The sequence below is a fragment of the Diadema setosum genome, chromosome 20 (assembly GCF_964275005.1).
Source record: "Diadema setosum chromosome 20, eeDiaSeto1, whole genome shotgun sequence".
Taxonomy (NCBI): Eukaryota; Metazoa; Echinodermata; class Echinoidea; order Diadematoida; family Diadematidae; genus Diadema; species Diadema setosum.
Window position 1 is genome coordinate 11,127,908 of NC_092704.1, and position 23,287 is coordinate 11,151,194.

The 23,287-nt window shown below is 39.7% G+C and overlaps 1 protein-coding gene across 1 annotated transcript; it reads left to right on the forward strand.

The window, feature by feature from the left end:
- The first annotated feature begins 10,080 nt into the window (after nucleotides 1-10,080).
- Nucleotides 10,081-22,158, forward strand: LOC140243921 (uncharacterized). Its single transcript, XM_072323592.1, has 8 exons — nucleotides 10,081-10,222; nucleotides 13,538-13,729; nucleotides 14,610-14,844; nucleotides 15,557-15,712; nucleotides 17,083-17,232; nucleotides 18,203-18,553; nucleotides 18,602-19,612; nucleotides 22,043-22,158. The coding sequence occupies exons 1-8, from the start codon at nucleotides 10,112-10,114 to the stop codon at nucleotides 22,081-22,083; spliced, it is 2,247 nt and encodes a 748-aa protein (XP_072179693.1). The 5' UTR covers nucleotides 10,081-10,111; the 3' UTR covers nucleotides 22,084-22,158.
- Nucleotides 22,159-23,287: the final 1,129 nt, after the last annotated feature.

Below are 23,287 nucleotides of genomic sequence, written 5' to 3' on the forward strand. Positions count from 1 at the left end.
ACGTTTCGAGGGACGCTCTGCTTTGCGACCGCATAGAAAGTGCGTAGTTGTGTTCGTGTACGTGTATGTACATGGAATAAGAGAGTCCGCAACGGCGGCCGCCGACGTACGATAGCGACAGCTGTCGTACAGATAAGAAAGGGACGCCGACGACGCGACGATTCGCAATTCATGCACACAAATCAAGGGACAGTCGCTGGTAAGTTGTGGCAACGTTGTTGTGTTGTGAGGCCTTGCCGTGTTTTCCGATGCATACATGGCACGCGTGTACACATTTGGCCCAGGAAAACCTGATGATTGTTTGCATCCTTGGCTTGGAGCTACATGAGAATCGTAAGCTGTGGAAAATTACCCCAGGCCCACCCCTCGGTGATTTTTACCAACACAGTCAACTGCTGGTGTAATAGAAGGTAGAAATAGAATGGACAATAGATCCAGGGTAGGGAGGTAACTCACCTAGATTATACAATACTATTGTTAATAGGCTATTGCCTGGTAGTCTACGGTAGATTCTAAAGTACAGAGACAGAGTAGGCCTAACGTACATTGTAGGTGAGATTGTTGAGGCGTCTTATCTCCCCGACCCTAGGCTACTAAAGTGGGAGTAGTGTCCACTTCACAGCGTAAAATACTTACTGACTACGCCAGGCTGATGATGGACTGGATTCAGGTAGATTTATACAGGTGTATGCCTTGTAGTTGTTTCCTTCCTAATCCGTGAGTCCATTCAGCATCAAGGTCGTGGGGGTCAATTGTCACCTGATATAGAGTTGGATGTGTCAGTCAGGTGACCCCCTAGCGCTAGTCATGTTAAAGTCACAGTCCGGGTCTGGTTAAGGTCGTGAGGTACAGTAGATAGGAGGGGAAGTTAAAACCAACCATCCCCCCCAAACCAAATCCCACTACACTACTATCACTAACAGTAACTAGCCTGACCAGACACTGTGAACAGGGTCTGACATGTGTTAGTGTTTCAACGTTGTAACCGACCGTCACTATTGACGGCAAAATCACATAAAATACCTTTTATTTTGTATGATTTTAAGAGTAATATAATTGCAACACTTACCTACAGCATATTTTCCTGATTGTTGAGTTGAATTCGGCGTTTTGTTGGTATCCAGACCTTATTGTTGAATTTTTCGGAGTATAGATCGTGCGGTGGCATCTTTTCCTTCGAGAGCTTCAAAAAATCAACAAACTACCACGCATGCGCATTCAGAAGTGGTTGCTTTTTACCTACGCCCGTGCGTTTCATGTGTTACGTAAAACTTGCAGTAGATCCGCGCGTGCTGCACCGGCAATGATTTGACCTTTTTGAGTCGGGGTCATCCGACTATCTCCGACTACCTACGTTGTAGTATACGAGAGTGAATGCTATTCATATAACACGCAGATGAGGAGTGAAGCAGTAAGGACGTTTACAGACCTGATTTCAGCCATAGATTTCGGTAAGTCTTAGACGTAATTAAACAAAAAATCGCACACCGGTTATTGAATGATGATCATAGATTACGATAGTTCCTTATATTTTAGTTTTCCACGATTAATAAAGATATTCATGAAGGAAACAGTGAACGATATAAGCGCGATAACAACGTCCGCGAAGGAAAAGGGGTGCAGCGCTGTCGCGATTCGCGACAGCGCTGCGTGCGTGTAGTTATAACAGTAACATGAAATATGTGTATGCTGAATGCTGTATGTTGTGTTCTGAGCTGAGTGACCGTTTCGGTGTCCAAGCCAGAGAGCATAAAATATAAGATTTACGATTAACCGATTTTAGAGAAGGCATTGCCATGGCATTGGCATTGAGTGGATGGATCTCTGTCAGTACCAGAATAATTAGAGACATGGGCATGGCGTAGAGTCTAACGTTAGACAGAAAGATCCGTCTGTCCGGAGTACTGCTACTGACACAGCACATCCCATCCTTGACCGACAAGTAGATCTAACGTTATATCTAATTCCGTGAAAAACTTCTCATATTATATGACATTTGCTGGGTCCGTTTTTCGCTTCTTAACACGTTAGACACCATTGATACATACATTAACGTTACACTATTGCGACGGATTCAACCGTTTTGGTTAACGCAACTTCGACCCAGAGGAAACAGTGGAAGAGGTGAGTCAAAATGTTTACTGATTAATCCTGTATAGGATTTTTCCAGATTGGTTTGAAAACCAAGCTGGAAAAAACATTTTTATGCGGGGGGAACTTGGTCGAAGTTGCGTTAACCAAAATGGTTGAAACCATCGCAATAGCGTATGTATCATTGGTGTCTGTCTTAGAAGCGAGAAACTGACCCAGCAAATGTCATTATTGTAAATGAGAAGTTTTTTGCGGAATTAGACATAGAATCTACTTGTCGGTCAAATCCCATCCTAACCCCGGCGCGGGGTCGCTGTAACCCGACTTGGTACGTGTTGGGGTCGCTGCTGCGTGGTAGCGGTTAATCCCACCCCAGTTTAACTGTTAGTTCGGAAAGAGCTGCTTCAGGGATTATCTCATCAAGGTTCAGGGAATATGCATTTGTGTCTTGAAGTGTCACGTAATCATGTGAGTTAGGCCCTACAGTACCGCTACTGGATCAAGGTTCATTTTGCCACAATCAAAAATTTGTGAATTAATTTACCATTTAGATCTGCCTGTTTGATGAGACTAGTTGCTGCCGACATTCTAATTAGATGATTTTTTTTTTCCCCCAGCGATTTAAGTATGACATACCATTGCCTACCATAGACATCGATTGGAGGTGAATTGAATTGTGATCATTTCATGGCCTTTACTTTAGTACTGTACATGTACATTATATACCGGTATCCATGTCTATGAATGTATCTGTCTTGAAATCAAACCTTCTTGTCCTGATGGCGACTACAGGCAGTGGAAGAATGAAAATCAAGACTTTTAGCCCACTGATTATGTTAAGGGTGGGGTAAAACGCATTTCAGTACAAAAACCAGTTATTTCAGGCCCTCAGAAGTGGCGATATTCAGTATCAAAAGTGTAACATGTCGTCTGCTGGTGCATCACACTACTCGCACTGGAAAATGTTGTTTTGACAGTACAACAATAGATCTTTGTGACCCACGACCTCAAATTAGGGATTTTTTGCAATGGTTATGGTGGCCTGTATGTGTTCAATATCTTGCCATAGAGAATGACAAGTTAGTGCTGACTAGAATTTACTGCAGTTGTTAATCTTCTCTCACTCTGGAACAGGATATGATTGGGCATTCAGATAAAAGGATATTGGAATTAAAAATAAAAATAGATCCCAACTTATGTGGACTGCCCTTGTACATGTCCAAGACTTTGTACACATGGTTGAGCTGAGATCTAAAATTTATAGTATCTCTTTTACACTAGTTGCCTCCGCCAAGGGAGGAGGTTATGTTTTTGTTACCGGTGGTTTGTTTGTTTGTTTGTCCGTGTGCAAAATAACTCAAAAAGTAGGTAACGGATTTGGATGAAACTTACAGGAAATGTTGAGAGTGACACAACGTCACAAGTTACAAATGATTAAATTTTGGTAGTGATCCGAAAAATTTTTTGGGAATTTATGAAGGATTTTTGATATTTTGACAGGTAGGGTCAATGAACTTGGGAGTTCAAGCTGCACATTTTTGAGGTTTTCAAACGTGCACTAAAGTGCGTGCTCTAGTTTCTGCTAGGGCGAGGCGCGTTGCGCAGCTGAGGGTTTATAACGTAATAAAGGCTTCTCTATCGTACATTTGTATATTTGTTTAAGTATGTTTTTATTGAAAGAGACCTACAGTACAATGTACATATGATTTTCCCGACTGGAAAATGTTGGATCGTAAATGTATCCTTTTTTATTCTTAACCCATTGAGGACGAGTCTCGAGAATACTCGGGCAGGTGTCTATGTAGCAAAATCAGCCTGTCCTTATTGAGTCAAAATGTGTTAATTGATTAGCTAGGAAATTAAGCACTGAGCTCTTTTGTGAAGCCCCAGTGTTGTAATCTATACTGCAGCCTGGTTCAGCTTTGGTCAGTTCATAATACAATACATGCACTACAAATTGTCTGTCCACATCAAGCATGGACCGGGGACTGCAATTTGCACTGTGTTGAAAAAATCAATCGTTCATGCCTGTCACAGACATTGCTTAATTAGGGATGAGGAGTAATGGCTCATACCTTTCCTAGTGCACAATACAATGTGCTAATTCTATCTCCCATTCAATATTTAGTCTGTTTGTTTCAGACCTTGCTCATTTTTTTTTTTTTTTTTTTTGGGGGGGGGGTTACATTCAGATCAAGTATATTTTGTAGTGTATTATTGTTTTTATGTACATTTAATTATTATTATTACTTGATGTTTTTACTATTGTTAAATCATTAGTATAGTGTTATTACTTACATCAGTATTGTTATCATTACCATTTTTACTAATTACCCCCACCATTCATCATCATCATCATCATTATCATTACTCTTATTATCATAGAATAGCATTGGACATGAACATTAAATACTGTACGCCCGATGTGTCAGGCAGTTTTAGCACACTGATGGTAAAGGTTTCCAGGGGCACAGCAGGCTGCACACTGTGTGTATACAGTGAGCAGTTTGTAGTTACTCAAGGACCATTACATCAGGGTTGTTCCGTCATCAGAAGCTTAGCGATTGGCTTGGACTGCGTTTCCATAGTTGCAGGAGTAAACAATGTTCGCTTCACAGCTAAAAGTGGACATCTGAGGAAGTCTACTGTACATTGTAAATAATCAGGTAAGGTTATTTGGTCAGTGAAGTTGTATAGTGTGAGCAAGAGCTGTATGATAACATATAAGTTCTTTCTCTCTCTCCCTCCATTTTCCTTTTAAAGCCCATTCTCTCTTTTACAGAATTTGTTACCAAATATTTACAGCCTGTGTGTGGCGTTTAATACAGCGCTCAATATTAATGTTATTGTTAAATATTATTTTTGCGTTTTGCTTTGTTTCATTATTGACTCTTTTCCCCCCCTTTTTTTTTAGACACTACACAGGGCTGCACATTTTGTACTGGTCCGACCTGTCTGTTGGACCAGTAGGTACCCAGTTTTTTTTCCATTTTTTTTCTGCGAGTCCATACAATGTACCTAAAAAAGTTACTGGTCCGACAGTGATTTTACTGGTCAGGAACCGTGGGACCAGTGCCAGTGTGCAGGAGTGGTTAACATTTTACAGTCATCAGTACTCTATTACATATGTAATGTAGTTCTCGTAACTATTAACAGAGTAACCCCCAACAGAAAGATCAGAAAAGGGGGAGGGGCTGAGGGAGAGATGAAGAAAGGGTTATTGTACATTACATGTATGTGACATACGTATTCTCACCCATGTGCCATACATTTATTTACAATGCTATTCATAGAAACATACAAGTGTCTTTGTGGGTTTTTTTTGCATTAATGTGAGCAAACCCAGAAAACTTTCATATGAATGTTTGTTATTTTTGTTGTTGTTGTTGTTGTTGTTGTTGCAATTATGATTTGAATGAAAAGACTACAAAGCATGAAATTTACAAGTGTAATGTGGAGTGAAATTGTTGACAATATATTTCTAGCATTGCGATAAAGAGTAAAAATCTTAGCACTGCAGCTAAGTGAGCTATTGAATAATTAGACCAAGATGTGTTTGGGTACACACAAGTACATGAAATGTAATTCATTTGGGTGATGTGCTGTGAGATTTAAATAGTCTTAACCTGTTGAGGATGATTCTTGATTTTCCTGCAACACGCATTTCCCACTGACGCTTGTAATACCCGAGTATACTCGGGATTCGTCCTCAATGGGTTAACTTCCTTTGCTACTTATCCAATTTTGATCAATTTTCACCATATACCAGTATGAGGACCTTGCTTTTCATTGTGTTTATTCATCAATTATTTCTCAGTTAGTCATGAATGGCCCTTATTCCAAACAGTTGCTCTGGTTGTTTTCTTGAAGCTGGTTGCTATGATACCATCAGTGACAGTGATACACAAGGTACATGGACGCTTGAAGAGTCTCAAATGCAGATGAGAAGGAGAGATTTTACTTCATTTCCTGTATTTTGTCCCATTGACGAATCAATTATGTTGTGCAATCGATGACTGCCTCTTGTAATCGTTGGTAGCATCTGTTGTATTTTCGTATCTTAACAACAGACTGCAGTGAAACCTTGTTAATGGAAGCGACCTTCAAACCATGCATGACTGCGATGGAGGGGACTTGATATTTCTGGCTGTGAGTGTTCTCTCTCTCTCTCGTCGTGATCAGAAACCAGTCATACGTGTAGCAATTACCAACCACTCGTCGGCTTTAAAGTGATGGTCACGGAGTGAAAATGGGAACGCAATTAATGAGGACACACTTTGCCGGAGTCGTCGTGGGACTGTGACGAGTGGGACTGGCAAGCATGACAGGCTTCAAATCTATATCGGCTGACGCACTGTATTGTAGATTTGGTGAGTCTTGTGCTTCGAGTGTTGAGTGCGATGCTTTTTGTCATACAGTGTACATTCAATTTGTTGATCCCACCTGTTCACATATATAGGACTATACATATACATACAGCTTTGCAGATTGGAGGGGGGGGGGGGGGAGACTGCTGGTGTAAAAACTGTGATCAGTATAACTTTCCCAAGGTCTCTGTATGACCTGATGGGTGTGAAATTTTGAGATAAAGATCTGTATGCTGTTCTGTAGACAACTAACTGTATAGAAAGTGTATATTTGTAGTGTGTTAAATTTGTTGCAAGTGGCATACCAAACATTAGATATTCATTTATTAATTTCTCCCTATATAATTAAACAAGTAACGTAATGAACAGATATTTCTTATATTTTTGTTGATTGTTCAAATGAAATAGGCCCGGTATAAATGTTATCAGAGGAATTGTAAAATTTTTGGTAGTCATGATGCAGTCAAGGAAGGGAAAATTGAAAAACCCAGTGATAAAAGTTGCATTTGCGCCATTCTCAGATTAAGTGTTCAATTCCATGTGAGTAAAACCGAAAAATCAACCACAAAGTAATACATTCAAAGATGTGTTTTCGGAAACTTCAAAACCGGTCAAATACAAAACAAAAAGTGGAACATTCTAAATGATGGCCATTCATTGAGTAAAAATGAATTAAAATAGAGCATCATATATGATTTTTGATCACCAATCAGATACGTTACCGCAAATTTACATGTTGTAATGGACTCCTAACTCTGAATTAAATTTATTGTTTTGATCCAATTTCTGTTTAGGAAAAGACATCTGTCCCCCCTAAAGATATTGGGGTTTTTCAAGAGGTAAAGATGTTGTCATCCCTTGCTAATTGGTAGAAATTATTTCTGTGTGGTAGGTTGAAATATGCTTTTTGCTGAAATGAAATATAACCTTAAGATTCACTTTGTATTTTTAGCAAATTTCGCTTACAAATAAAGTTTAGAATCCCACAAATCATGCAAAGGGAACGATCCAATTTGGAATTTCACAGGAAACAAATATGAATTGCTTTCCTAGGGAAATAACTATTGAAAAACATCGAATCACCTTTGGTAACGTATCTGGTAAAATATAAGTAATAATTTTAGTTGTGTATGAATTAATAAATATCACCTGTTTAATTATTTACCTCATGAATTGATGTAAAAATGAATGATGTAAGCCCAAATTAACCATTTTAAACATTGTACGTAATATGTAAACTATCAAATGTAGTGGAAAAGAGCCCTAAATGTGAAAGCTGATTTCTTCATTCACATAATATTCTCATCTTACGTCTGAATGTATTTATCCATCTGACTATAAATATTCATTAAGTTTTGATGGATAATGCAAACAAGGTTTAAAAAATATATTTTTGCAGGCATTTAGAAGGAAGTAGGTACAGTCTCTATGAACTCGACATGCTAAACAGTTGTTTGACCTATGGTAACGTATTTGGCTCATCCCTTTTAATGAAAATGAATGAATAATTGTTCAACTTATCAATGAATCTTGAGTAGTTCTTCATAGAAATGTTGAAAAACACTAAAATAAATATGCAACAGAACACTGAAACTTTTCTCGGAAGCGTTTCATAAACTACTTTTTACTCTTTCAAAGTTTGGTAACGTATCTGGCGTACCGTAAATGAATCTGTCGGTGAAGTTACAAAGCAATTTCTACTGAATATTCTTCATTTGAACATAACTTTAATTTTTTATGGAAGCGTCATTCTATGCAGAATTGTTTTATGAACACTTTGTTTTACATAACATTATTTGCCACCGTGGGTGCCCTGAATTATACGTAACGTATCTGTTAAATCTGAAAAGCAAAAAACTGATATGCTGAATCTTAGCTTCGTCTTGTAAAATAAACGTTCAAAGTTGTTGCATAGATTATGAAAGTGACTGGGTTTTATAGAATAGAACTTTGGAGTTTATGAGCACACAACGATTTGTTTGTAAAAACATTTACAATTTCTTTTCAGCATTTTGATTATGTGGTAACGTATCTGTCGGAAAACTTGACATTAAGTTGTGAGACACTGACGCAGAAAGAAAAATCATGTGGAAGTGTTGATCTTTTCACCTCTCTGTCCTTTTGGTGTAAGAATATAATCCTGAGGTCCAACAAAATGAAGCATGTAATGTGTAGGGATGAATTTTGACCAGATTTGATCCCCAGAAAGCACAAGACCAATCAGCAAAATTCGGTCACGTATCTGGGGTAACGTATCTGTGGTAACGTATATGGTCGATCATATTATTATGAGAGCGATATCTACCAAATATTTCTCACTTGTGCTAAACTTTAATGTTGAATCGATGCGTCATTCCGAGGAGTAATGTATAATATACAATTTGTCTGACATTGCAATATCTGTCGCAGTGGGTGGCGTGAAAAGTATGTCACGTATCTGTCCAAATAAAAGTTTTGAAAACCGATATTTGAAACATTGTACCGTATTCTCAAAAAAGAGCTGTTGCACAAAAAATCTAAGTACTTGCAATGTATGAAGTATATCCTCAGGGTTTCATATACACAGGGTCATTGCATAGTCTTGTTATTTTCGCAATGCTGTAACACGAAAGAAACTGGTAACGTATCTGGCGGTGAACTTGGCGACAGGTTTCAAAAGGCTATAAAAAAAGAAGTCAATAAAAATTTTGGAACTTTTTGAGTATTGTGATTAGCACATATGATATGCTCATCGTCCATGAAAATAATATTTGGAAAGTGTGTTTGTGGACGGAGAGGAGCAATAAAACATAATTCTGAAATAGCCGGCGACACTGCGTTTTGGGGGTCTTAACGAAGTTTAACAGCAAAATTTTATACAAAAAGGCAGACAACCGCATTTGATCGTGCTTATTTTTAACAAATAAAGTCCTCGTGATATATTATAAACATTTAAATAGTATCTAATAGGTTTCAGGGAACCGCAAACTGTCATGGAATGTCGGCGACACCAAAATTCCGTATTTGAACGCTTTTACTGAGAATGGGCCATTTACAAGTATATTACTAGCAGTTTCTGTATCCATTATGAAGGTGTCAGATTTTGGTAATTGAAAATTCATTACGTGCAGTGTAACCAATTGTGTGTATTACATTGTAATATACACTCTATGTAGTATACATATAATGCAAACATACTAAAAACATTCCTACCATTCAGGATTGTTTGCACAGAGACTCAACAAATAATACAAAGCGGTACTGTGCGTGCGTGCATGCATGCATATGGACACTCAAACCAACAGGAGGACATCACATACACTGTACATTACTTTGAATTGCATGTTCTATCCTTGGCTATCATTTGTTGCATTGCATGCCATGTTTCAATTATTATACACTAAAGTCTTACAATCACCTACTACAGATTATTGACATTCTGAATGGACTCGGAGCTTTGCGTAGCTGCCCATTTGGTATACTGATACAATGTATTCACAGTATCAACATTTTCTTTGGGTAGTAGCAATATTATGTTAAACCGTTTTTTGATGTTGTTGTTGTGTTTAACCTGATCAATTGGATTGTACAATAAATTTTTCACCTCATGTGCCTCTCCCCCCCCCCCCTTTCCGCAGTGGACCAGGGTGGCTAATCCTGTGGGCAGCCCAGCGATGCTGACCAATGGGCTGGTCAGTGCCAGTGCCCACCCCAGTCTGGCCCGCACCAAGCTCCACCTAGGCCACAGCTTTGTGTGGACCCACACGTTCCCCGAGAGCTCCCAGGTTAGTCCTCCGACCATCAAGTCATCAGTTATACATTACCCCTTTCTTAATCTGTTTTTCCCTGAAACAAGATACTATCGGTACATTGCAGTTGTATAGGAACATGTAGGTAGGTTGGTACTTGTAGAGCTAAAATCGATAGATACTTGTAGATGGATAGCTAGATAGATTGATATTAGATACTGTATACGCCGTATATTTCACGAGTCTAAATTTTTGCGAATCGGGAATTCCGCACGATTTCGCGAGTGGTTAAATTCGCGATCGTGGAGTCTGTACTGAAAGGAGAATGTGTACACGCGTACGTCACATTCACATCGGGATCAGAGTCAATATTTTCGCGTGTCTTTAATTTTGCGAATAGCACCTGACTCGCGAAATTCGCGAAAATAAAAACCTCACGATATATTTGGCGTATACAGTAGATAGATGGACAGAGAGAAAGATAGATAGGTAGATAGATAGACAGAGAGATAGATAGATAGGTAGATACATAGATGGACATGTCTATAGATAGGTAGATAGATAGATGGACAGAGATATAGATAGATAGGTAGATAGATGGACAGAGAGATAGATAGGTAGATAGATGGACCGAGATATAGATAGATAGGTAGATAGATAGATGGACAGAGAGATAGATAGGTAGATAGATGGACAGAGAGTTAGGTAGGTAGATAGATAGATGGACATAGAGATATATAGGTGTAGGTAGATGGAGATGCAGATGGATAGACCACAGTTGGATGGATAAACGAGAAAATTGTTGGATAGATACAATGTAAATCTAGATAAATGAATAGAGACGCTTGTGCATCTTTGAGTGGATAGCAAAGTAGCTAGATTTATGAATAGACAGACTTCCTAGAATGGAGATAATAAATGGAGATACAGATTGATAAAAGAAATATGGAGGGAGATATATAGATAGATGAAAAGATATGGAGGGAGATAGATGGATGAATGAAAGATGTGGAGGGAGATAGATGGATGAATGAAAAGATGTGGAGGGAGATAGATGGATAAATGAAAAGATGTGGAGGGAGATATATAGATAGATGAAAAGATATGAAGGGAGATATATAGATAGATGAAAAGATATGGAGGAAGATATATAAATGAAAAGATATGGAGGGAGATAGATGGATGAATGAAAAGATGTGGAGGGAGATAGATGGATAAATGGAAAGATATGGAGGGAGATATATAGATAGATGAAAAGATATGGATGGAGATAGATGGATGAATAAAAAGATATGAAGGGAGATATATAAATAGATGAAAAGATATGGAGGGAGATAGATGGATGAATGAAAAGATGTGGAGGGAGATAGATGGATAAATTAAAAGATATGGAGGGAAATATATAGATGAAAAGATATGGATGGAGATAGATGGATAAATAAAAAGATGTGGAGGGAGATATATGGATAAATGAAAAGATATGGAGGGAGATATATAGATAGATGAAAAGATATGGAGGGAGATACATAGATAGATGAAAAGATATGAAGGGAGATATATAGATGAAAAGATATGGAGGAAGATATATAAATGAAAAGATATGAAGGAAGATAGATATATAGATAGATGAAAAGATATGGAGGGAGATAGATGGATAAATGAAAAGATGTGGAGGGAGATAGATGGATAAATTAAAAGATATGGAGGGAGATATATAGATAGATGAAAAGATATGGAGGGAGATATATATAGATGAAAAGATATGAAGGGAGATATATAGATAGATGAAAAGATATGGAGGAAGATATGTAAATGAAAAGATATGAAGGGAGATAGATATATAGATAGCTGAAAAGATATGGAGGGAGATAGATATAGAGGAGAGAATGAAAGAGAGAGACACACACATGTACAGATGGATGGAATTGATGGAATAAATCAGAAAGGGACAGAGACATAATCCAGGAGAGAGAGAAACATATAGCGTGAGAGAAAGAGAGAGAGAGAGAGAGGGAGAGATGGAGTATTTAGGGGAGCAGCACTTTCAATGTTAGTTCCCAAATAGTTTTGCCATTCTTACTATTTAACCAAATGTATGGTCTTTGATGTGTTTATCATAAGCCATTACAGCTTTAGCAGCAGATGTTGACATTCAGAGAATGCGTGTTCGTTGGATGTGAAAGGAGGCATACATGTCATATATTTTCCTTCACCTCATAGTACGTTAATGATGCTCCTACATGCCATCAATTACATTGCCGTCAAATATGTTACAGTGTTTAGTGTATCCGCTGAATATTTATATAATATGGACTGGCCTTGAGGGGGATACAACATTTATTGCCTGAACTAGAATTGTATCGCCCGAGTCGAAGACGAGGGCAATACAATTCTAGTGAGGGCAATTAATGTCGTATCCCCCGAAAGTAGACAGTCCATATCATTATTATTACCCATTTCAGGCATCTTGAGCAGCAAAATAAATCATTACAATGTAAATTTTAACAATTTTCCACTCGACGCCAGCTTGAGCTCTACACTACACTACGCGCTGCATCCCTATAGGCCCATACACAGCTCAGGTACGCGGCGCGCGTATAACAGCTAACTCACACAGGCGCAGGGATCATCCCCTATTTTTACGTGTTAACCTATGGGAATTTGCCCTTCGTCGCGAGACTACTCCACGAGAGACTGTCATCAACAGCAAGTTTTCCTCACTGGGAGCTCAAGTGCCCGGATGCTATATTCCCCTCGTTTTTAACACGCAAATCCCATGGGCGTTTGTCAAAGCGGGGAATATGGAAAATTTGCTCCTCAACTCCCTGCTGGCGCGTAACCTTACGCGTAAGAAGAGGGGAATACAATTTCAAAGAACCACAGCTCAGATGCCTGATACGGGAAATAATGTTGCATATTGCACTGAGGGTTTCCACAGTGAGGCCAATGTACAAATGATGCACAGGACAGAGTGGATCGGTGAGAATTGGATGCGCAAATTTAACTTTAGAACTGTTTAAACCCACAAGTGCAGCGAGTGGATTTTAGACTGTTCCAAAGTTAAATGAGAGCATCCAATTCTCACTGATCCATGAAATAGGCCTGTGCATCATTTGTGTTATAAATTGGGTGCGTAAATTCATGAAATACACCAATTTTCCCCATCATGCATCCGATACACCTACTACCCTATGCAAGACTTGAGACATGTGTTCCGATTTTACGGACGCATGGCTCAGTGTGGATCAGTAAAAATCAATGCATGACAATTGACCAATCAGATTGCAGAGATTCTAAAGCCCATTTCATAATAGTAATTGTGTCATTACCCTTTCCTCTCTGCAATAAAAGGCCCCTATGACAAGAGCAAAGCATGCTACCTGTCTCCACAATGGTGCCATCTACCTGCATGGAGGGGTGTGTGGTAACATCGCCCTCAAGGACATGTGGCGGTTCGAGCCAGGCCCTTGCGTGTGGACAAAGATAGAGTGTCGTGGGGATGCCCCACCCCTGCTCCAGGATCACACTATGGTGGGCTACAAGGTAATGAATGCATTGATTGATTGATTGATTGATTGATGCCAATTTAGGCCATTTATTCAACAAAATTAAACACAAAATCACATAATAGTGGCGTTTATGATTCAAGCCAGGCAGCCTTGAAAGCATCTTGTGCTTGTATTAGGATGCGTACACAAGGAAAACTATATATACAATGTACTTCACATGGCAACATTACTACAAATAATGCTGTGTGAAGTCAAGTAGATAGACAAGACACCATCACATGAATACATGTCTATGTATTATATACACTCACGCACACAACACACACACACACACACACAGTATACATAAGGATTGAATGCAGGATAGATAAAAAGAACAATGTCTACTTAGTCATGGCTAACTGTTCAAAAAGAGAGCGCTTTAGTAAGCACTTAAACACATATTTTTCATCATAATCCTCAGTGAAAATACATATTTTCTTCAGAATAGTTTCAAAATGTTAAAGGGTATGGTACAGTTCTGGTCGAGGTGAGGATTTAGCTTTTAACATTTTGCGAGATATTCAGAAACCACTCTATGAGATGTGAAAGAGCATGCAATTCTAAGGGGTATCAAAAGTTTATTCGATGAAAATTGGTTTTGAAATGGCCGAGATATCCAAAAACAAGGTGAAACAAAGAGATCCTATTAAAAGTTGTGGCATGTCGCCTTTTATTATTAGCACTTTTTTTTGATATCTCAGCCATTTGAAAACCAATTTTCATCAAATAAATGTTGAATCCTTCTTAAAATTGCATGCTCTTTCATATTTCATAAGAGGCTTTTCATTATCTCATTAGGAATGTTCAAAACATGAATCCTCCACCTCAACCAGTACTGTACAGTCCCTTTAAATATGTTGTTTGGTGTGCAGAATACAATCTACATCTTTGGGGGTCTCTGCGGCATTGATGATCCTGACGAGACCGCTCTCTGGATGCTTGACCTGGAGCAGTACGTCTGGAGCAAGCAGGTCATCTGTTCGGAGGTCATGACCCCAGCAAGCCGGAGGGGTCACACGGTCGTTCTGCACAGAGACGGCATGCACATCTTTGGGGGCCACATTGACCTGAAGGGTTCCACCAATGAGATGTGGACACTGGACTTTGGTAAGCTTGAGTGGACGTATGACCAAGGTGACCAATGTAGCCAGTTACTACTCGCACAAGTTTACAACTCACATATGTGTCAATTTAGTTTGAAGCTGCCTCATAGATTTGTATCAGCTATGGAGACAATCTTTGCTATGTTGAGACTTTGTGTGTCACTTGAATTATCAAAATATTGGTGTAAACCTATTTAGGTTTTGCTTGTGTTAGATGTGGAGAAGACATGAAGGACAAGCCATTTAAGGGTTTAATGTGCCTATCAAACCCTGAGATTCAAACATTTTGTATCACCTCAACAACACAAATCATCATCTCTTGTATCATATGGCTCGGTGAAAGTAAATTGGGGGCGACATGATGAAAAGCTTGATTTTTTAGGGGGAGCAATATTCGCAGCATCATGCACCAACAAGCCCGTAGCAACATAACTGCAGCTACTGTATGTGTATATGTGCTGATCTATTCACAATCAGTGTCTTATCACCTCTCATGTGCAGGGGCTACACAGAAGTCTGTGCCCTAATTTGCCTATATGCTGCTTTCAGTTGCTTGCACGAAAATATTCTCCCTCATCACTAATAATCAGCTTTCACATTATCTTTTTTAACCAATCACTGACTAGTATTTGACGACCAGTAATCCACATAATCTGCTAAGATGTATTTATGACTTGTTTTCTATGAACGTTTGATATGTAATCTCTTCACTACAGAGACACTATGTTGGCACACATGGGTGTACAACAACCAGGAACCCGCCCCGCCCCCTCGGCATGGACACTCCGCCGTGATGCATGGCAGCTGCATGTTCGTGTACGGTGGCTCCAACAACCTCCAGCCTCTAAAAGACATGTGGAAGTGGGACTTTGGTAAGGTCACAATTTCCAAAAGAAAAAAACGCTTCACGCAAACTAGCAGTGCACTCCTGCTATAACGAACATGGTTATAACGAAATGCCGGTTACAACGAAGCAAAAATTCAGGCAGCAGCATTATCCACTCTATGTATTTTTATTATTTATTTGTTCGGTTATAACAACATTTCGATATAGTGAATGAAAACTGCCTGAACCGAGGGCTTAGTTATAATGGGAGTCCACTGTATTGCATAATCAATCAAAAGGGCACCTACTCACTCATTGATATGAGGCAAGAGGTTATTTATTCCATTTCTGTTAGGAAATGAAATGCTGTAAGTGGATCAGTCATTTCAAATAGTCAGGATTGTTGTGGGAAACATAAAAGCAAACAAGTGCTAAAGACCAAGCAAGCCAATTGCCACTCATGAAGGAAATGAGGTTAAGTTTTCCCTCCTCCCAAAAAGAGTAGTCGAGTAAAGTTTACTTGCTGTGGCTATGACAGTTAGTCCTGCAATGATACTATTAAAAAATGCTGTAGCAAGTTCATGATACCATGGTGTCTGGGGCGTATTCCTCAGAAAATTCTCTCTTGAATGACAAAGAGTCTCAAAAATTGGTTGGAACAGTCAAAGTATTGTTTCTACAGTCAAACTATAGACAAGTTATCCAAATTTGTGTGCTTTGCTTACATGTACATGTATCATCATTGTATACATCTGTAAGTACTTACGTGTATGTGGATATGTATACGCACATGTGTTTCCTGCATTGAACAATGCCGGTGTTTATCACCTGTTGCACACTAGCATGTGTACAGTCGTGAAGAAAGCTTAATACTAGTGCATTATTATGACTAAATAAGTGATGAATGCAGTGGCTACGATCACTGAACGTTGACCATGAATGGCTGGCATGGTTACAAAACAGAAAAACACGCTGAAGTATTGGCTCGACTACGGCTCCATCGGGTTTGTGGCCGCTATAGACAGGTAAAAATCTGCCGTTGGGAAGCAAAATATGTGACTGCTGGCCGCATTAGACAGGTAGCTGCTATACACAGGGTCTTTAACAGGGCTTTTGTCTCAGCGTTTTTTTTTTTTCTGTTGGTGCTATAGATAAGTGGCTCCCATAGACAGGTAGCTGCTAAGGCAGGTTTGACTGTATTTACTTGTAATAATTACACCCCAGCATACAAACATCATTCCCCTTTCCTTTACTCCTTTACCCCGAAACCTCCTCCTTCCCACCTCAGTTGTTTAACCCTCTTCAAACCATTGTCCCATATGCTACCATTTACAATTTTCTAGGATACCCTGGTAGTCACACCTTTTGAACACAACTGGGTTAATCCATATTATGTCCCATGATTTCTCCTGCCAGACTGCCGGCAGTGGAGCAAGGTACATTTCTGGCAGGGACCACCGGCCCTCCGCGGTCATACGGCTGTCACCCTGGGGGACTCAATGATGGTCTACGGTGGCGAGGACTCGGGCGGTATTCTCAGGAGTGAGCTCTGGGTCTTCAGCTACAGTGAGTCCTCTTTGAAATTAGGTTTTGTCTCTGTTTTATCAGGGCTTGGCTTTATTTCTGTCGGTATCATACATCGTGTATGCAGTATCCAGATATGTCAGCTGCCACTTTCTTCTTTTTTTTTTTCCAAGCGTATTTTACTGTTTCTCGCCAACAGTGCTGCAGGTTTCATTGAAAATACTGTCTCTCTTAAATTGTATTGCAGCACATTTATTGCAGAAAAAGTAAATGTGTATTTACATTTTTTTTTTTTTTTCACATGACAGAAAATTGTGGTTATTCAGCTCTCAGAATGTGATCATATGATATACAAGTTAGATTGACATCCCTTGGTATCATTGAGTGACAAAGCCTCGAATGCATGGTCTTTGGTTGAGTTGGTAAAGGATGCTACTTGCTGTGTGTGAAGTGCAGTGTTCCCCTGTTGACTGCATGACAATGCAAATAATGCTCTTTAACATCTGTAACAATGCTTTGGCAAGGGATTTAAACAAGAACTCTAACAAACAATGCCATAGTGTTTTGTGACCAAAAAAAGTTTTCATCTAGGGTTTTTGTTTTGTGTGTGTTTTTTTTTTTTGTTTACATATTAAAAGAGATGACTTGGGAAATAAAATGCAGTTATACAGGGAAACCCCAATATAACGAGGTTGCTCCAAACAACATAATGCTTTCAAATAAGGTGAATTCAGCCGTCCTGATTTTCCATTTCTGTAGTTAGCTGATCTCTATTTTGTTATGTTTAAAATGAGCTTCTGGTTACAATGAGGTAAAATCAGTGATCTTGGCAACTTCGATTATAGGATTTCCCTATCTCAAAAGTTCTTGATATTTCAACAGTGTTACATGTATGTGTGACCATAACACTTTATATCATCGTTGTTATATGTGTTACTGTAACTGATCTATGTCTACAGGCTCTATATTTCATCAGTATTATATGTGTGACCATGACTATCTGTATCTGCAGGCTCTGAGAACTGGACAAAGATGTCCTACAAGGGTAGTGTCATCCCATCCCCCACGGTCCACCACACCCTGGAGATGAACATCCCAGACAGTGATGCCCTCTTCCCTCCCCAGGAGGAGCGGTCGCTCTCCGCCCCCTTCCTCCAGCGCCCCAGCCAGTCCTCCCTGCACGTCACGCCCCTCCCCAGACCCCACTCCTCGCCAGCCTACGCGCTGGAGCCACAGGGCAAGTCGCGCGGCAGGACGCGGACGTTCAAGAACAGGGTGCACCCACTGGTGGGCGAAAGCCCAGACTCGTCCTCTGTGGAAGATGGTCACCGTGGCAACGTGCAGATGACGGATGACTGCAATGGTGATGCTGCACGGGGTGGAGATAGGCAGGGTAGGGAAAGTGAAGGAGAGGAAGATAGTCATGATGACAATGATGATGATGATGAAAACGAGGAGAAAGAGGATGATTTATATGAGTCAAGGATATTTATTCCCGTCTGGGAAGCATTGAATGCCAGTAGGGAGCAGCTGCTTGGCAGCTCATTGCACAAGGATTCCATGTGTAACACCAGGAGGAAGAGAATGGGTAGAGTAACTCCTGAGCGGGAGAGTGTCTCTCATCACGCAGCTGTAACGGTGTCAGCAAGGGATGTGTGTAATGGCCATCGAGAGGTGAGCTCTGTGGACTCAAGGATGGGAAAACATAGAGATAGGGCGGTGCCAAGAGTGCAAATTAATGACTTCGATGAGAGGTCTGCTGTGCAGAACGGTCACATCAATGAGAATATGAACAACAAGGTCCATGTGACGGATTTGTGCAATAACTATTTGTTGGATTCACATCGTGTAATCAAGGTTATGCCAATTTCACAGTCAGACAGAACACCACTCATACGGCTCAATGGCACTCTCGATGACCTGTGCCTAACTGAGGCATCAAAGTCACAGGATCATTTAGCGTTTGACAATGCCGGCTTTACAGCGGCAGACGAATTTCCTTACAGCGGTCGGCCGCGGTCAAACAGCCTGACATCGCTGCAACACAAACTGGACGACGCGCCTATTGCGTCTGATGCGCACCATAAGTCTTTCAACGATTTGCCAAACATGGCGACTTTGCTCATGGAGCGACAGAGGACTAAGCAAAGAAATAGAACAAACGTGCGACGAAGGGAACATCATAAACAGGTTCGTCCGAAACTGCAGAAACGCTCTCAGACGGATCACAGTCTGTACCTGAAGTCTGTGCAATATGCCAACGAAGGTTGCGACGTGGAGAAATTCCCGGACAGCAGCAAAGGGCGCTACCACCTGCCAGTCCCCGTACACCTGTACGCCTTCGGAGGCCAAGAGCCCAACATGAGCAGTCTACACAAGTACCAAACCCGTATGCCGGTGTTCCGCTGTACAATAGTGCCAGGTAAACTTTCCTTTATGTCGGTTTTGGGTGAACAATGATGTCTAAAGTGGCCTTGTTATTTTAATGACAAAGGGCAAAATGTGTCAGTATAGAGAGAGTGGATGTGTGATATACAGTGTATGAACAACTGTTAGTTGGGCAGTCAATCAGGTTTACAAAGCAGTTTCGATGTATGCTGTATGATAGTGTGTGGTTTGCTCGTATGTAGCAGCTTCATTTATGAGAGCCCCTTATGTAAAAAGGACTTCAGCTATAGTAATTAAAGTTTGCTTGTGTGTGCAGGATCAAACAAAGACAAAGCGATAAGGTCTTGGTCGAAGGGAACTCCCTTGTAAAGCTCAAGAATAGTTTACAGAGAGATATACCCTTAACCCGTTGAGGATGAGTCATGAGTATACTCGGGCAAGGGTCTATGGGAAATGTGTGTTGTAGCAAATTCAGCCCATCCTCAATGGGTTAAAAGAGATTGGAAGTAACAAATTTAAAAGGGAGAGATTAGAAACTGAGCAAATTGGACAGATGAAGCAAACATAATTCATTTGGATGTCAACTAGTCAAGTAATACGGTGACATCTTGTATCCAAAATTGGCTGAAAGGAAATGTGTCCTTACGTGTCCATACTGAAACATAAAGACAGACAAACAGAAAGAAAACTCCTCTGTGAGACTCTCTTTGTGAGCAAACCAAATATTAAAGGGAATTTGACATCCAGTGTAGTACCTTGAGAGGTACGAAAAGAAGAAGTCTCATTTCTTGCTGGAAGCTGCGGGATCTTTGTTGAATAATTCGCTGATCATACGTTTCATTTTAGGAGATGATGCAGTGTCGAATTCTCCAACGTAATGGGTAAATACAGCATGCCGTCTTTCGTGACTTCAAACAACCTTCTCTTTTCTGTCAATGCTATTGACAAATTAGAGCAACTTTGTTTTTTGATTTATGCCACATCTTTGCATTGTTTTTATGTCTCGTCTTTCATTTGTGCATCTTTGAATGGAACATTCTTTGCCAACCTTGAAAGGCTGTACGGACATTTTGATTTGGTGGTATCAATGTTGCGTAATGCATCTATTTTTCTAGTGGTCACTTACATTGCATATTTTCAATTTACATTGTAGATGTCGAGTTGGAATTACTTAGTTTTATTTTTTTTTTATGTTAGCATTATTTCTGGTATGTGTCAATGTCATGTATGCTTAAAGCTAGGACATTCTTCCTAAAGAACCACATTCATCTCCAACTTTCAATCTCCTGATTCCTTCTCATTTTTTCTTTTGTTTGAGTGCGCAGTTCTATATCTATGCAAAGACTAATTCGTAGCAGTGCTTTTAATGACACCAAACGCACCATGGGCCTCCTTTTCTATAAAACTCTGTTGTTTTAGGGTGCTGCAAAATCTTATTCTCTCACTCTCCTGTCTTTCATGTGCCAGATAGATCAGAAACAAACAGCAAAGCCCTATGCTGTAGTCTCTGATGTGCATTTGTAAAGTCACATAAAAAAAAGGGGGGGCATGGTACAATAACAAGATTGAAATATTTGCTTGATAAATGTCTTGCTTGATTAATTGCAATTCTTGTTGCCCTCGCAGCTGGTAACAACTGCGGTGCATATCTTACATCTTGAGTGCGTTGATAGGAATGGTGTGCATACAAAGTAAGGTAACTATGGCAACTGTTTAACCAAGAGGTACTAGTAGTTGTAGACTAGTTTCCATAGTTACCGCATACACACTACTCCTACCGACACACAAACATGGACATGTGCATCATCTGTTTTGTAGAATGTTCAACAAGCATTTACCCCAAATCCTTTTTTTTTTCCCCAGTCATGCATTAAGGATGTGTGAATCATAATTGATTGAATTCTACATGTACTTTTCCCCTTTTGTGATGCTCTGAATGTTTTTTTTTACTGGTGCTACCTACTGTATTTTGCAACTGCATCTATATATGTTTCTTTCACTATTGTTTCGGTGACTACATAACATAAAATACAGCTGTATGCCCAGAATTGTTTCATATGAATTGTATTTGTGACAGATTATGAAGTGTTGTAATCAAATATTGCTGGCAAGCCATATTTCCTGAACAAAGTGGAATCAGAGAAGTTTCCATGCTCGTTTTTCTCATGGTGTTTGATAGAAATTGGCGAGATATTCTGTAGACTGAGTGTATTGGGAAAATGAATGCACTACAGCGGAGACATACCTAGTTTTTTGTTTAATATGCAAATAAAGGCTTTGCCAAAAAAAAAAAAAAAATACATGATGTAGTTTTGTCAAGATATATTTTTCAAATGATGTTCTTCCAAACCATAACAGGGTGACCTCATTGTACATTGTTATCAGTGAAAAGATTAGAAGTGTTTGAATGGTCTTGTCTAATCAGTTTTTCCAATATGCACTTTTTCTTTTGAAAATTTCACAGGAAAACCCACCCCAAGCCAAATACAAGCCCTCCTGCACTGACAACATCTGGAATCGAAAGAGAAAAGAAAAATGCAAGCGACAGTTCCTTATGCAAGTGACAGTTTCTTGTGCTCCAAGTTCCCAGTATTGCAGAGCCCAGAATGTGCATGCAAAAACTTCAACATCATGAACAGGGATGCCATTCTTGTAATACAACATAATACATGACGGATTGTACTATGTACAATTTTTCTGTACTGTGACAAACACATATCTTGGGTGATAAGTTAGAAGCATTTGTGTAGAATGTTAGCAGTAGCTACTTGTCTTGTGAGTTGACAGCTCATAAATAGTAGTGTACATGTAATCCCTTGTGTGGAAAGCAAGATTGTGCCTAAAAATAGCGCTTATAAATCTAGTAATGCAAACTATGCATGCACAGGGAAAGTGTAATCATCCGTGCCTTGTGTGAAATGCCAAGCATTCTGCGAGCTGAGGAGAACGGAGTGATGACAAAGCACAATGTGTGAAGAATGTAGGCAAGTCTGTAGGATGAATATACATACATGTATCAAAGTGTTCCGCACAAGTGGACATCATGGAATAACTGTGTGCTGTTTAATGAAATCAACAGTGCATCAGACAAAAGGAGGAATGTTGATAAAGGACATGCTGAAGTATTAAAGTTGTGAGACATACATGTACTATACCCCATACTTCAGGGAGGTTGTGCCTCCTTGGAAGAAGAAGAAAAATGATGAGTGTGTGAGCATGGTTGAAAAGGTAACACAAATATGAAGACATTATAGACATAATACTCATGGTTAGAGGGTAAAATGATGCTTTAAAAATGATGGTAATGTTATACTGTAGGTATTGGGAAAGTTGTAATTTTATAACTTTATGTGCCACGTTCGCACCCCTGACTCAGTCGACAGCGTGCCAACTTCGTGCCATATTCTGCTCAAACCCACAAATCCGCCCAAACAGATCGATAAATCACCAAATACCACAGTATACCATGAAAGCGTTTCTTGGAATTCTGTTCCCCTCACATAAATCTTGCACTTTATGTGGTGACCGGATTGACTAGCAAGCAGTGTTCCCTTCTGCATTTGCGTGAAAGTTTGAGGTTTCTGTCGCTGTTTTGTGTGCAAAAATCATGACTTCACTGTAATGTAGCTATTGGTCATTTGAGAGAAAATCAATAATAGATTTGTCATAAAATGAACATCAATGCGAAGCCTGGTTTTTTCTCTACAAC

What these genes read in the sequence shown, in the direction of transcription:
- LOC140243921 (XM_072323592.1), top strand. Translation starts at nt 10,112, where the DNA reads ATGCTGACCAATGGGCTGGTCAGTGCCAGTGCCCACCCCAGTCTGGCC. An exon ending in GATGTGGACACTGGACTTTG is followed by an intron (nt 14,845 to 15,556) that starts GTAAGCTTGAGT and finishes TCTTCACTACAG; the next exon opens with AGACACTATGTTGGCACACA. An exon ending in CCGCTGTACAATAGTGCCAG is followed by an intron (nt 19,613 to 22,042) that starts GTAAACTTTCCT and finishes AAAATTTCACAG; the next exon opens with GAAAACCCACCCCAAGCCAA.